Source organism: Schistocerca nitens, chromosome 2 (genome assembly GCF_023898315.1).
Source record: "Schistocerca nitens isolate TAMUIC-IGC-003100 chromosome 2, iqSchNite1.1, whole genome shotgun sequence".
NCBI classification, from domain to species: Eukaryota; Metazoa; Arthropoda; class Insecta; order Orthoptera; family Acrididae; genus Schistocerca; species Schistocerca nitens.
The window spans coordinates 352,086,536-352,098,624 of NC_064615.1; the positions used below are offsets into that span (position 1 = coordinate 352,086,536).

Genomic DNA, 12,089 nt, shown 5'->3' on the forward strand with positions numbered 1-12,089 from the left:
CGACGGAAGGGGAAAGGGAAGTCGGCGCCGGCAGACAGGCGCGGAGCTGCGAGACGTCCGAGTCCCCCGCCGCCCGGCTATCCCCCTCCCCTTCACCGCCAAACGGCAGCGCCGCGAGCGCAGCACGGGCTATTTTGACGGGAAGGTCACGACGGCGCGCCCGGTCTGCCGTCCCCCGCCACCCGTCTGGCACCACCGGCCCAGGCGTAGCCGTGGAGGGGAGAGCTGCGCGCGCAACCGTCGGGCGCAGCTGGAGGGGGGAGTGACGAGACCAGACGCCGGTCTGCCGCCGCGCCTCTCAGACATGTTTGCGACCGCGCCCGCGACGCAATGCGCGACTGCGTCTCTCGCACGGCGATGAGTAGCGACAGTAGCAGCGAGGCCTGCCAGTGAGTGCTCCCGCGTGCCATGGAGGCCGCAGCGGCGGCGGCGTCGTCGTCGCCCGCGCCCTGCTCCCCGCACCTGAAGAAAGTGCTGAAGACGTACCAGTTGAGCGCCGTCAAGAGCCTACACGGACCGAGCACGGTGCTAGCGTCGGCGGCGGCGGCCACGGTGGGCGACGACGACGACGACGAGGAGGACGACCGCCACCGGCGCAGGGTCGACGAAGAGGCGGCGTCGACGTCCTCCTCGGACGCCGGCGGATTCCGAGCGCCGCCACCGCTGCCCATCCAGCAGCCGCCGCTGCTCGCGGCGGCCGACCAGTCGTGCAGCGAGCGGTCCGAGACGGTGCTCGAGGGGGAGACGATCGCCTGCTTCGCCGTGGGCGGCGAGAAGCGGCTGTGCCTGCCGCAAGTGCTCAACTCGGTGCTGCGCGACTTCTCCCTGCAGCAGATCAACCAGGTGTGCGACGAGCTGCTCATCTTCTGCTCGCGCTGCACGCAGGACCAGCTGACGGAGCTGAAGGAGAGCGGCGTGCTGCCCGCGACGGCGCCCTCGTGCGGCCTCATCACCAAGACGGACGCGGAGCGGCTGTGCTCGGCGCTGCTGCACCGCGCCGGCCTGCCGCCGCCGCCCTGCATGCCCGACCTGCTCTCCATCAAGGTGTACCACGAGTGCTTCGGCAAGTGCAGCGGCATCTGCACGCCCGAACTGTACGCGCGCGGCAACGCCTACTGCATCGAGTGCGCCGAGTGCCACGGCATGTTCTCGCCGCAGCACTTCGTGTGCCACGCGCACCGCGCCCTCGAGAACCGCACCTGCCACTGGGGCTTCGACTCCAGCAACTGGACGCGCTACCTGCACGCGGCCGAGGACCAGGCCGAGCACGAGCGCCTCTCCAAGCTGCTGGACGCCTTCAAGGAGCAGGCGTCCAGTGGACCGCCCCCGCAGCCGCCGCCCGCCTCCCTCAAGCGCAAACAGGTAAGCTGCCAGCCCGACCCGCACGTGTTGTTTCGCAGCCGTCACTGTGCAATGAAATAGGCGTGTCGCCGACTGTCCATTTGTGTAGCCACTGTCTGTAACTGCATTACAGTTTACACTCGTGTTTAAAATCCGTCTTCGCAACTACTAAAAGTGCTCATACTTTACCATACGTGATTCTTTTTTTTTTTTTTATTAAACATAATGCGTGGTCTGGAATGGAACACTATTTACAATTTTGGTTTGCTTTTTTGATGAAAAATCAGTTCGTTACAAAACAAATTCAAGTGTAATTCTTACGTACAGTCTTTTTGTGTAATTTTGTACGCACATCTGGAGGTGTCGTCTGCATGTACATATTCTAGGTGTTTCTGCGTTTGGGACAAATGTTTCTGGGCTAATTTCACGTAGTCTTACAGTAATACACATTTATTGGCGTGAAACATGCCACTGCTGCAAACCAATATGAAATTAAGCCAAATAATTTTTTTGAAGACTAGCCAAAATTGTAAATAATGTTTCATTATATACCACTGACGATGCTCCAAATGAATAAAACGAAACGCATACGGTGAAGTAAATTATGTAATGTCTTCAGTTATACTTCACCTTCCTTCAGTTACGATGTAAACACTTAATTGTCCTTTGTGCGTACTTCTTTTTGTTTGTGATTTTCTTGTTGCGCCACGTCATATTAGTATTTATCTGTGGGTTTTTCATCATCTATAAATAGAATGAATGTACTAATCATTAGCTAATAATTGCATGTTTTATGCTGTTAGTGCAGTTGTAACAGTGACTAGTAGCCGAGTCTTATGCTATTTAGCAAGTATTGCTAGTATTAATGCGCGTTGATGCCGTGTACTCTAGTAACTAATGGCTTTTCTTACTTTGGATGCTTCCTCAGCTGTATTTTGCCATTAAGTTGAATGTGCGAAAGATATTGCGTTAAAATTCATTTTATACAGCTATTAGTGTGGGCGCATATCATAACCGTTGACCTATATTGAAGGCTTTTAACTAACGCGTTCTATGACTTTTAGTCAGTAGACTGCACTGTTAATTGCGTTTCTCGCATGTAATAATTCTCTTAATGTTATGGTCCACCTTAGGCAAGCTACGCACAGATTTATTTATTCTGTGGTTGAAGTGCCATTTATCAGAAAGAATCGTACAACCATTTCCCTTAGCCTTAATACTATTTACAGCAAGAGAAAATATTTTACTTAACATAATAAATAAGATGATATGTTAAGTTTTCCACCAACCGAAAAAAGCATTCTGAACCGGACCTACATGCTACAATTAAATTAGGAATCCGCAACATAGGATGGCTAGGTAAAGATTTGAACCTGACATTTCTCTAATAGCGGTTCATTATCTTATCCACTGCTGTACCTCCCCTGTATTTGGAAGGTGAGTGACCTCTGTCGCCTAGCATTTACGTTATATTCGCCCTTTTTATATGTTGTTTGCAATAATACACAGATCGGTTTGTCTTGTTGTTACGTCTTTGAACTTGTGCCGGCATAGAAGTGTATTACTATTGCGTAGTTATTGTTATACTTAGTGTCTCACGACAAACGTTCTTTACATTTTAGACATTCTATAATTACGAGGTTCTAACAGAAATTTTATGTACTAAATAATGGAAGAAAACCGATGCCAAGAGGTATGTAGCCTCTCTGTCTTGGTACATTGTCATTCCAGCTCGAGCGTCGCTTGGTGTCGCGCCAGTGTCAGCCCACATCACGCGATCTGGGCTACAACGTAACAGCTTCCTCACGAAGTCTCCTCATTGTTGTCGGCTACGTCCGTCGCACAGAAAGACTTGTAACTGTTGGTTCGGTGTTTCAAACACTTGTTATGAACAATGCTTCAGTAGTTTCTGAGATAATTGCTCGGCTACATCCACCTTATTCGGTGTTAGATGCTTACGGACTATGTACGCGGCAAACGAAATAGGCCCAGATTTCAGGAAATACTATTACTGTGTGTGTGTGTGTGTGTGTGTGTGTGTGTGTGTGTGTGTGTGTGAAATCTTATGGGACTTAACTGCTAAGATCATCAGTCCCTAAGCTTACACACTACTTAACCTAAATTATCCCGAGGGAGGACTCGAACCTCAACCGGGACCAGCCGCACAGTCCACGACTGCAGTGCCCAGACCGGTCGGCTAATCCCGCGCGGCGAAAACTAGTACTGACATATGCGACTATCATCGAACTATCAGCTTAATAAATCATTGTCGGAAACTACTAACTAGAATTATTTACAGAAGAATGGAAAAACCCGCCAGAAGCCGACCTCAGGGAAGATCAGTGTAGGTTCCGAAGGAAATACTGTATCTACGCGAGGAAATACTGTATCTACGACTAATATGTCCGGCCCCGGTAGCTGAGTGGTCAGCGTGACAGAATGTTCGATTCCCGGCTGGGTCGGAGATTTTCTCCGCTCAGGGACTGGGTGTTGTGTTGTCCTCATCATCATCATTTCATCCCCATCGACGCGCAAGTCGCCGAAGTGGCGTCACCTCGAAAGACCTGCACCAGGCGAACGGTCTACCCGACGGGAGGCCCTCGCCACACGACATTTCATTTTTACGACTAATATTAAAAGAGATTCAAAAGAGACGAACCTACATTTGTAGCATTTGCAGGTTCAGAGAAAGCTTTTGGTATGTTGATTGGAACACAATCTTAGAAATTTTGTAGATAGCAATGACAAAATACAGAAAACGGAAGTTGATCTACAGTTTGCTTAAAAACCAAACTTCAGTCGAAGGACATAGAAAATAGGCGAAATTGTGGAGGGGAGTCGTAGAGGGTTGTAGCCTTTCCAACTTATTATTCATTCTGTTCATTGAGGACGCAGTAAAGGAACCAAAGAGAAATTTGGAGCTAATTAAATTTCAGGGTGAAGCAATAGGTACTTCCAAGTTCGCTGATGATGTTGCAATTCTGTCATAGACGGCAAAAGGCCTTGGAAGATCAGTTGCACGAAATGGACAGTGTCTTGAATATAAATTATGGTATGAACATCTACGAAAATGAAACAAGGATAATGGGTGTAGTGGAATTAAACCAGACGATACTAGAGGAATCTGAAGAGTTTTGCTGTTTGGTCGAGAGCATGTAAATTGCAGACTGGTGTTCGCAAGGAAAGCATTCTAAAAACGAGAAATTCACTGGCATTCAGTATCAATGTAAGCGTTTGGATGTCTTTGCTGAAAGTGTTTGTCTGGGGTGTGGCCTTGTGAAACTTGGACAATAAACAGTTGAGACAAGAAGAGAATAGAAGCTTTTGGAATGTGGCGCTGCAGCAGATTAGGTAGGTAGATTAGATAAAAAATGAGACGCTACTGAATGGAACTGGGGAGAAAGTAAATTTGTGGCACAACTTGAGTAAAAGATGGTGTCGGTTGACAGAATGCATTCAGAGACGTAAAGGAACCGTCAGTTTGGCAATGCAGGGAGTTGTGTGTAGAATGATACCATTAGTGAGACCTAGGCTTGACCACAGTAAGCATGTTCAAGTGGATGTAAGTTCCAATAGTTGTAAGAGGCTTGCACAGGACTGATTAATGAGCAAAGCTGCAACAAACTAGTCTTCGGACTTGCGAACATAACAGCAACAAAACCAGATTGCATGATGAGCTGTGTTCAGTGTTGCTAATACCTGACGGACTAACGCATACATAGCGCTTCGATGCCCCATTTTCAGTTTTTACCGTACATTTTTGTTTACAAATCAATATGTCATGTTGATAAGATTATGTCTCGTAACGGGATCTACTGTAAATCTTTTTAGCAAAGTCGTTCTGCGGCCAGATATTCAGTGCTTGTAGATTACTTTCTGCAGCTAATCGAGTAACTATTATTTCGTCCACGTTTATTGAGGAAGGGCGCTTTCTTATCTTCCCACGTATGGGAAAACTTGCAGGTTGTGGTGAATAGAAGCGTGCCGAAGGCGAGGTGTCATTTGTATTTCGGGATAGTACTTCTATGTATGTAATCTTTCGTCAGTACCCAGTGACGGGCAGGGGCGAGGAGGCCGTAGGAAAAAAAATAATGGCACGCCGAACTCACACCCTGTCCCGCCAAACAAGCAAACGTATCGCTTTGAAGAAGGGATTGACCAGTGGCAAGTGTACCCTCTACCACGCACTTAAATGTGATTTGCGAAGTATCCATGTAGATGCAAAGTGTATAGCGCCATTTCTCGTAAAGTCACGAAAGTACAGTGTTTGACAGAAAAAGTGAAGCACCCAAAAGGGGAGAAAGAAACGAAATTAGATTTCAGTGTTTGACAGGGTACGAATTGTTACATCATTGATTCGAGATAAATATACAAAGAATTTGGCGTATGAACCCTCTTATCAGTATGGTATTGCTTCTCCGCTGGCTTGGATGCTTCTGTCGGGAAGACTCTTAAAACCGCCGTATACTTTCCTGAAGCAAGCTAGCCCATAACTGTTGTAACTTGTTCTAATATCATGTATACAGGCACTAGCACGAATTTAACTTTCGAATTTGGCCCCACACATGTTCCATAGGGGACAGGTCTGCTGATATTGTTGGCCGCGGCAGCACGTCGACAACATGGAAACAGTTCACAGACACGTGCCGTGTAGTATTGTCCTGTTGGAAACGGGCACAACGACTCTGTTACACGAAAGGTAACAGAACAGGACGCAGGATGTCCGTGATTTATTATTTAGCTGTCATAGTTACCTCTCAGCTCCCTCATAGTTCTCCACAACACTGGAAGAATGTGACCTGTTCCCAGTTCGCCAACATTCAGCGACGATAATCGTCAGGGCAGTGCAGAACTGCGACTCATCGCTGGACACAGTGCGATGCCATTCATCAGCAATCCACGCTTTTCTTCATGGCACCGCTCGGAAAGCAGCCGTTGGTATTGTGGTGTCGTCGGCAGCCTACGCAAGGGACGGTTATTCCTTATTCCGGCTGCTGCTAGCCTCTGACCAAAGATGCGGGATGACACAGAATGTTCTCAGATGGCAGCCGCAGATGGGAAAGGGTTTATAGTGTATTAGGCGCACTCTACGGCGACCCTCCCTTGTGGTGGTCAGACTTACTCGAGCAGAGCCTTGAGGACGAGTGTGGCTGCCCTCACGTTCACAGGCAGTGCAAACGTCGGACCATTGCCAAATCTGGATGTCCCAGAAATCTGCGTACTGCACGATTCGAACAGCCGGCCAAGAAAAGCCGCACAATGCCCCTTTGAAACGCTTGTCACGTGCTGATAACGCTGTTTCACACGAGTACGCGCTGTCTCCGTGCGCTGCACAGTGATCACTCCACATCTAATGTTGTTCACGCCAATTATAATCCCTGCCAGGCCTGTTAGCGACACGACTATCCAGATATAGGTTTTCCTTTATTTCCATAAATCGCCCCAGGCCAGCCAATTTCTTTATCCATCCTTGAAACAGTCCGAACTTGTGCTCCGTCACTAATGACCTCGAAGTCAATCTTCCTTCATTTTTTACCATATACGAACTACGCTACTGTGCTCTCGCGGCCGTTCAACCTGTCACAAGGAATTCTAATTTCTACACACCCGCCGATAGTATGTACGTGTACGAAGTCACATTGACATCCGACCATATCGTATGGGTGCATCGCTACTTGTCAGGCAGTGTATTTCGTTATTCACCGCGATACTAACGAGTTCCCCGCCCCTCCGTTGCCTTAGACGCTGCGTACGCCCTTGTCCATACTCTTTCTACTCATAACTTGGAAACGAGTTTTCGTAGCGGCGAGGAAGAATATTAAATGAGGAGACGCGGCTGGCAACGTTCTCGGGGCGTCCCAAATAAGGGCTGTCCCTTATCTAACCGCCGCTAATGCTTCGGAAAGCTGCAGATACGGATTCATCCGACCAAAGTGGTATCAGACTCCCATTCTCGCTCGATGAGCCCTTCACTGGCGTTTTTATGGCGGGCGAAGTGAATTCGAAAGCTGTCGGAGCCAATATGAATGCTGGCTAATATACGTCTCCAGGGATCTTGTTTGGCCCCCGGTATTGAGGTCTCACAGCCTGCTGATCTGCGCTTCCCCATCCTCCGCATTCTTGTCTGAACTGAGAAATCCCATCTTCTGAGATTTTTGCCGACAAACAAGGGTTGTTTCTTTCCACTCCTTTCCCCACAAGCACGTTTCCAGGAAGAGTTAATTTTATTATTGTCGAATTCTAATTCTATTCCGATTCCCTCGACTAATTCTATTCCGATTTCCTCGACTGTCGTTAGCCGTATCGGATATGATGTAAAACAGTTTAAACTGTAGAACGTGTTGCCTTCAGATTTTGTATCGTGGAAAACTTCTTGCCCTGTTTTGTGCACATATACTGTGTGAAACGTGTTTGAAAACTTATCTAGTAGCCGTTTCAGTATTCATGCAGCCTAGTGTCAGTGAGGTCTAAAAGTCAAATGCGTAGCGTGATATCAGTCTCATGTGCAGAACAGCTACAATACGTGTTGAGAACCTTGGAGAAACATGCTGCCATACAGCGTCAAAAATAGTCATACCAGCGGACCACTGCCCTAGTAGACGGACAACTGCCCTAGTAGACTGTCTCTTGCTGGCACAACTGCTGTGGCTCGACGGAATGCTGAAAGTGGTATCACCTAAACCTACCATTATATGTCTGTGTCTTTACCGATGCCTAATAAATAATGCGGGGCGGGTCTATCGTTTGTTCAGTTGGATAACGACGTTCAACTTTGGATGAAATATATGTTTATCGTCTTTCGTGATTTGGGGCTCATGACGCCATCCATCGTGTAATTACGACGTTGAATACCGCCTCATTCAACCGAAATGCGTGATGCGGTTCAAGAAACGATTTTATCGTTTGACCAAAAAAAATGAAAAAAATCCCAATCGTGTTGGTCGCATTGTGATCCGAGACTTGCACTAACTAAAGATGAGTGTGTATCATGAGCCGTACCCAGTACTAACATCAAGATGCTGAAGGAAGTAGTATGGCCAGCATAACGCCACTATCGATATTGCAAATGTCTACGCTTGAACATTATCTGTGAAAGCCTGTACTGTTCATTTCCCATTATCACAGGTTATGCATTCCGTAAGTATAATAACTAAATTGTTATTTGTATACTCTTCTTTCTCTCAGATTATATAATCTTATGAACGAACTCAAATGAGTGGATTGAGACACTTTTCAAAATTCTCTTTGACGACTTGTTCCTTGAAGTGAGCCATACATACGTTAATAAACCCTCAATGGCATGTGTGTGCTGTTATTACCTTTTGCAAGTGCACCTTGTGCTAGGCGTTTTGAATTTCTGAAGTAATTCATATTTGAAATGAATTTAGTTTTGAATGTCCGCGTCGAACTGAGACTTCAGATTTGTGACGAGGAAGATATTGGTACTGTATTCATTACGGTGAAAGAAGATCTCTGACAGTGGGCGGCGCTGTTGCCGGCTTTCAGTTACTAGGTGGAAAAGGCTGTCGGTAGTGCCCGAAAACCCTAACCGCATATAACTGCGGGAACAATTAGATAGTACTATAGAAACGTAAACAAAATCGCCATACGTGCTTGGTGCTTGTACGCGCGCGAAACAGTCGCGCAAAGCCTTCAACTGTCACACAGTGCAGTTATTTCAGTCTAGATTTGCAACTTTATCAGTTCCAAATGAACATGTTGTAAGTGGATCAAGATCATTATTAGACATGTCCTCATAGAATTTACACTATCGCTCTGATGACCTACGTCACAAATTTTTATGATCTACTGAGTGACACAAACAAAAATTAGTGAAAGAAATGTATAGACTTAATAAATTAAGATAGAATAACCAGAGAGTAAAATAATTCGTGATAGCTTTTGAGTTACATTGAATAGGAACATGTATAGAGTGAGCATAGCTTATAGCCCATGTCATAAACATCAAGCGGGAATTGTCACGTGAATTTAGTATAGTGTTATTATTTATGATGTGCGCCGAGATTTTAACTTTAATATTATACTATTTCCCCTGTCTTTCCTCATTGTTAATCGCAGTGCTGAATATTTGTTGGTGCTGCGCATGCAAACTGAGATACGTTAAGGGAGGAATAGGCAAGCTATCTGCAGTAATGCAGCACTTGGCCTTGGTTGATAACATGATGTGACGACAAAATTCTGTTCATCGCATCTGAACGCTTATTCCATAGATATATTCTCTGTGTAAGTTCACAACTTCATATCGATATACGTAGATCGATCGATAGAAGCACAATGGAAGTTAGTTTTTTACCGCCATCTTAATTCCTGCGGATATACCAGTAGTTGTTTAACGGGCACTTAACAGTAGCTAAAAATGTTAATAGTGAGAAACAGTGCTTGTAGAACTGAAAAGTGCTTGCAAATTACGGCGCTTCATACAAATTTCGAGGTGAAGAATCGAAGAGAGAGAAATGTACGCGGTGGGAATCGTTTACATGCGCATGACGGCGAACGTTACAAAACTTCAACGGATGCAGACAACACTGTGAGTTTTTAGAAAACAGTCATTTAGCATCCACCTGAAAAGCTTGAACTGAAGACGTAAAATTTCGTACTGTCTCTCCGGTGTATCGCGTTTCAGTTAATAAGTATGGTTTATCTACATGAAGGCAAAAACAAACGTCGTAATAGGCTACCGAACTGATTAACCGCGAAACGGAAAAATAAGTAAATGAATTTTTATAACTATTTTGTTGCTTTTACAGTAAATTTATTTCCTCGTAGGCTATTACATTTATACGATACTAAAAAATGTTATCAGTGAGCAAGAAACTGACAAAATAAGTAAGATCCATCCTACCTTTATAATATGAACTGTTAATCATTGTTTATTCTAGGAACTTTAGGTTCTGATGTGAGCAGCGCGGTGTTCAGTTGCTTACAGTCAATCAGGATAACTATGTGCCAGTCAGGGTATCATTGTAGCACTTTTTTTGTTTCAGATGGTTGCTGCTCCACTTACTTGCATTATTTTGTATTAAAGTTAACAGTTTTATTACCTCTGTAATTTCTAGTTAGTCTCTCATTTGTCTTTCCAACTTCCTACAAGCTCTTAGGCTTGTGATTACCTTTAAATGCTTTGGCCGAGAGCTTCTGGCGGCAGCAATTTTGTACCAGCATTAAAATTGAAGTTGTGCTCCAGTAGGGCATAGATAGTATACATTTTCACTTTTCCAAGCACCCAGTATCTCTGTTGCGACGTGGTGTCCAGTATTTTTTTTAAAAAAATGGTAAAAACTGGTACAGAGTTACCCCGACTGACTGTAGTAAATGAAATACAATAATTGTGTGAAGCCAATGTCTTTGTTTATAATCGATCGCAAATACAACCTTACTGCTAAAGATGAAATTTTAAATGCCATAGAAACAGATATGCAGAATGGATGAACGTGAGTAATTTCCTTGGGCTTAACGACTACTTGGGCTTAAAGACAATATGTTCTGTTGTGTGATTTCCGGATGCAAGCTATTTTGACGGAGTGCCACTACATTTAGGATGTCCCCAATTTGGACACAGATTTCTTGCATTGTATAGAGTTGTTAAACTAACAAGAACCGTTCATACAGAACGCCAAAGCATCTTCAGAAGAAAATAGAGTTTCGTCAAGCTCGTATATAGGTCTACATGCCGGCCTTCAACACATGTTTAGGGTATATTCCTTCCTTGATGATATAATCAAGAGTCCTTTGTAGTGTTAAACAAGTAACCATGAATTTGAGTGAAATTGTCTCATTTGTGAATTAAGTGTAGCATCTGGCAAGATTTTGTATGACTGCTGATGTAGACTGTTTTGTCGACGACAGCTGTTTCTCGCACTCTTAACATCTTTCGTCTTTCTGTTATTTCACCCTTACATTTTTCCTCTTTTCATGTAAAGGATAACTTATTGCTATCGGTGAATTCATTAACTGGCCCTATTTGCTTGTGTTAGTTGTGTTATTGTAATGCGTCACGATCAATGAGACGAGCACAAGCTTGCAGAACTCTAACAACTGGAAGACCTCATACGTGGCCAACCGCCGATTCGGCTCATATATTTGGCAGTTCGCTTGCCTACAGCCTGAAGTGAAAGTCCAAGATACTTTGGGTTAACACCTCCACTCACCCACCCACCCACACTGTTTTGAGAAAACCATCCCTAAAGTTCATGTCGCGTAATCGACTCAAAATTACCAGATCAATAGGAAATTGAAAAACTGAGCATTTGTCATCATAATATGTGGGGCTCGCAAACGCTTGTTTTCCAACAAATTGAGGGAAAGAACTAACGACTGCCTCTTATTTACCCATAAGGTAAGCTCTGTTCTACAAAAGCATCGCTGTGTGGCGACCAAGACACCTGGGAAGGGAGGAGAGAACTTGTGTTCGATTCCCAAATGCATTCAGGAGTTTTATTTCAATTTTTTCCGTTTCGAAATTGCTAGAATCAGCAGGGTTAATAAGATAATCAAGAAGTAAATAGTCATATAAATGATATTCCCAGAATATCTGCATTATGTCTACCTTTCGGCTACCGCACCGACGGGCACTTAACTATTCCCGCTCCAGCCAGAGTTACTGAGAAATTTTAACCCCAAAAAACTATAAATGTTGTGTTTAGTTGCGCTGTGTCAGTGAAGAGTTGTTGTGTCGGTTGCTTGCATCTTATCTGTAATCCTCCAAGACTTCGTCTGATAAGACTCCA

The 12,089-nt window shown here is 45.0% G+C and overlaps 1 protein-coding gene across 2 annotated transcripts in view; it reads left to right on the forward strand.

Moving 5' to 3' along the window:
* Window positions 1–294: 294 nt before the first annotated feature.
* The window catches only part of LOC126236166 (ski oncogene), a 666,701-nt gene continuing 654,906 nt past the window's right edge, over window positions 295–12,089 (forward strand). For both annotated transcript variants that reach the window (XM_049945259.1, XM_049945260.1), the window contains exon 1: window positions 295–1,362. In XM_049945259.1, the coding sequence (XP_049801216.1) occupies window positions 409–1,362 (954 nt within the window). In that variant the 5' untranslated portion in view covers window positions 295–408. The remainder of the gene's footprint in view (window positions 1,363–12,089) is intronic.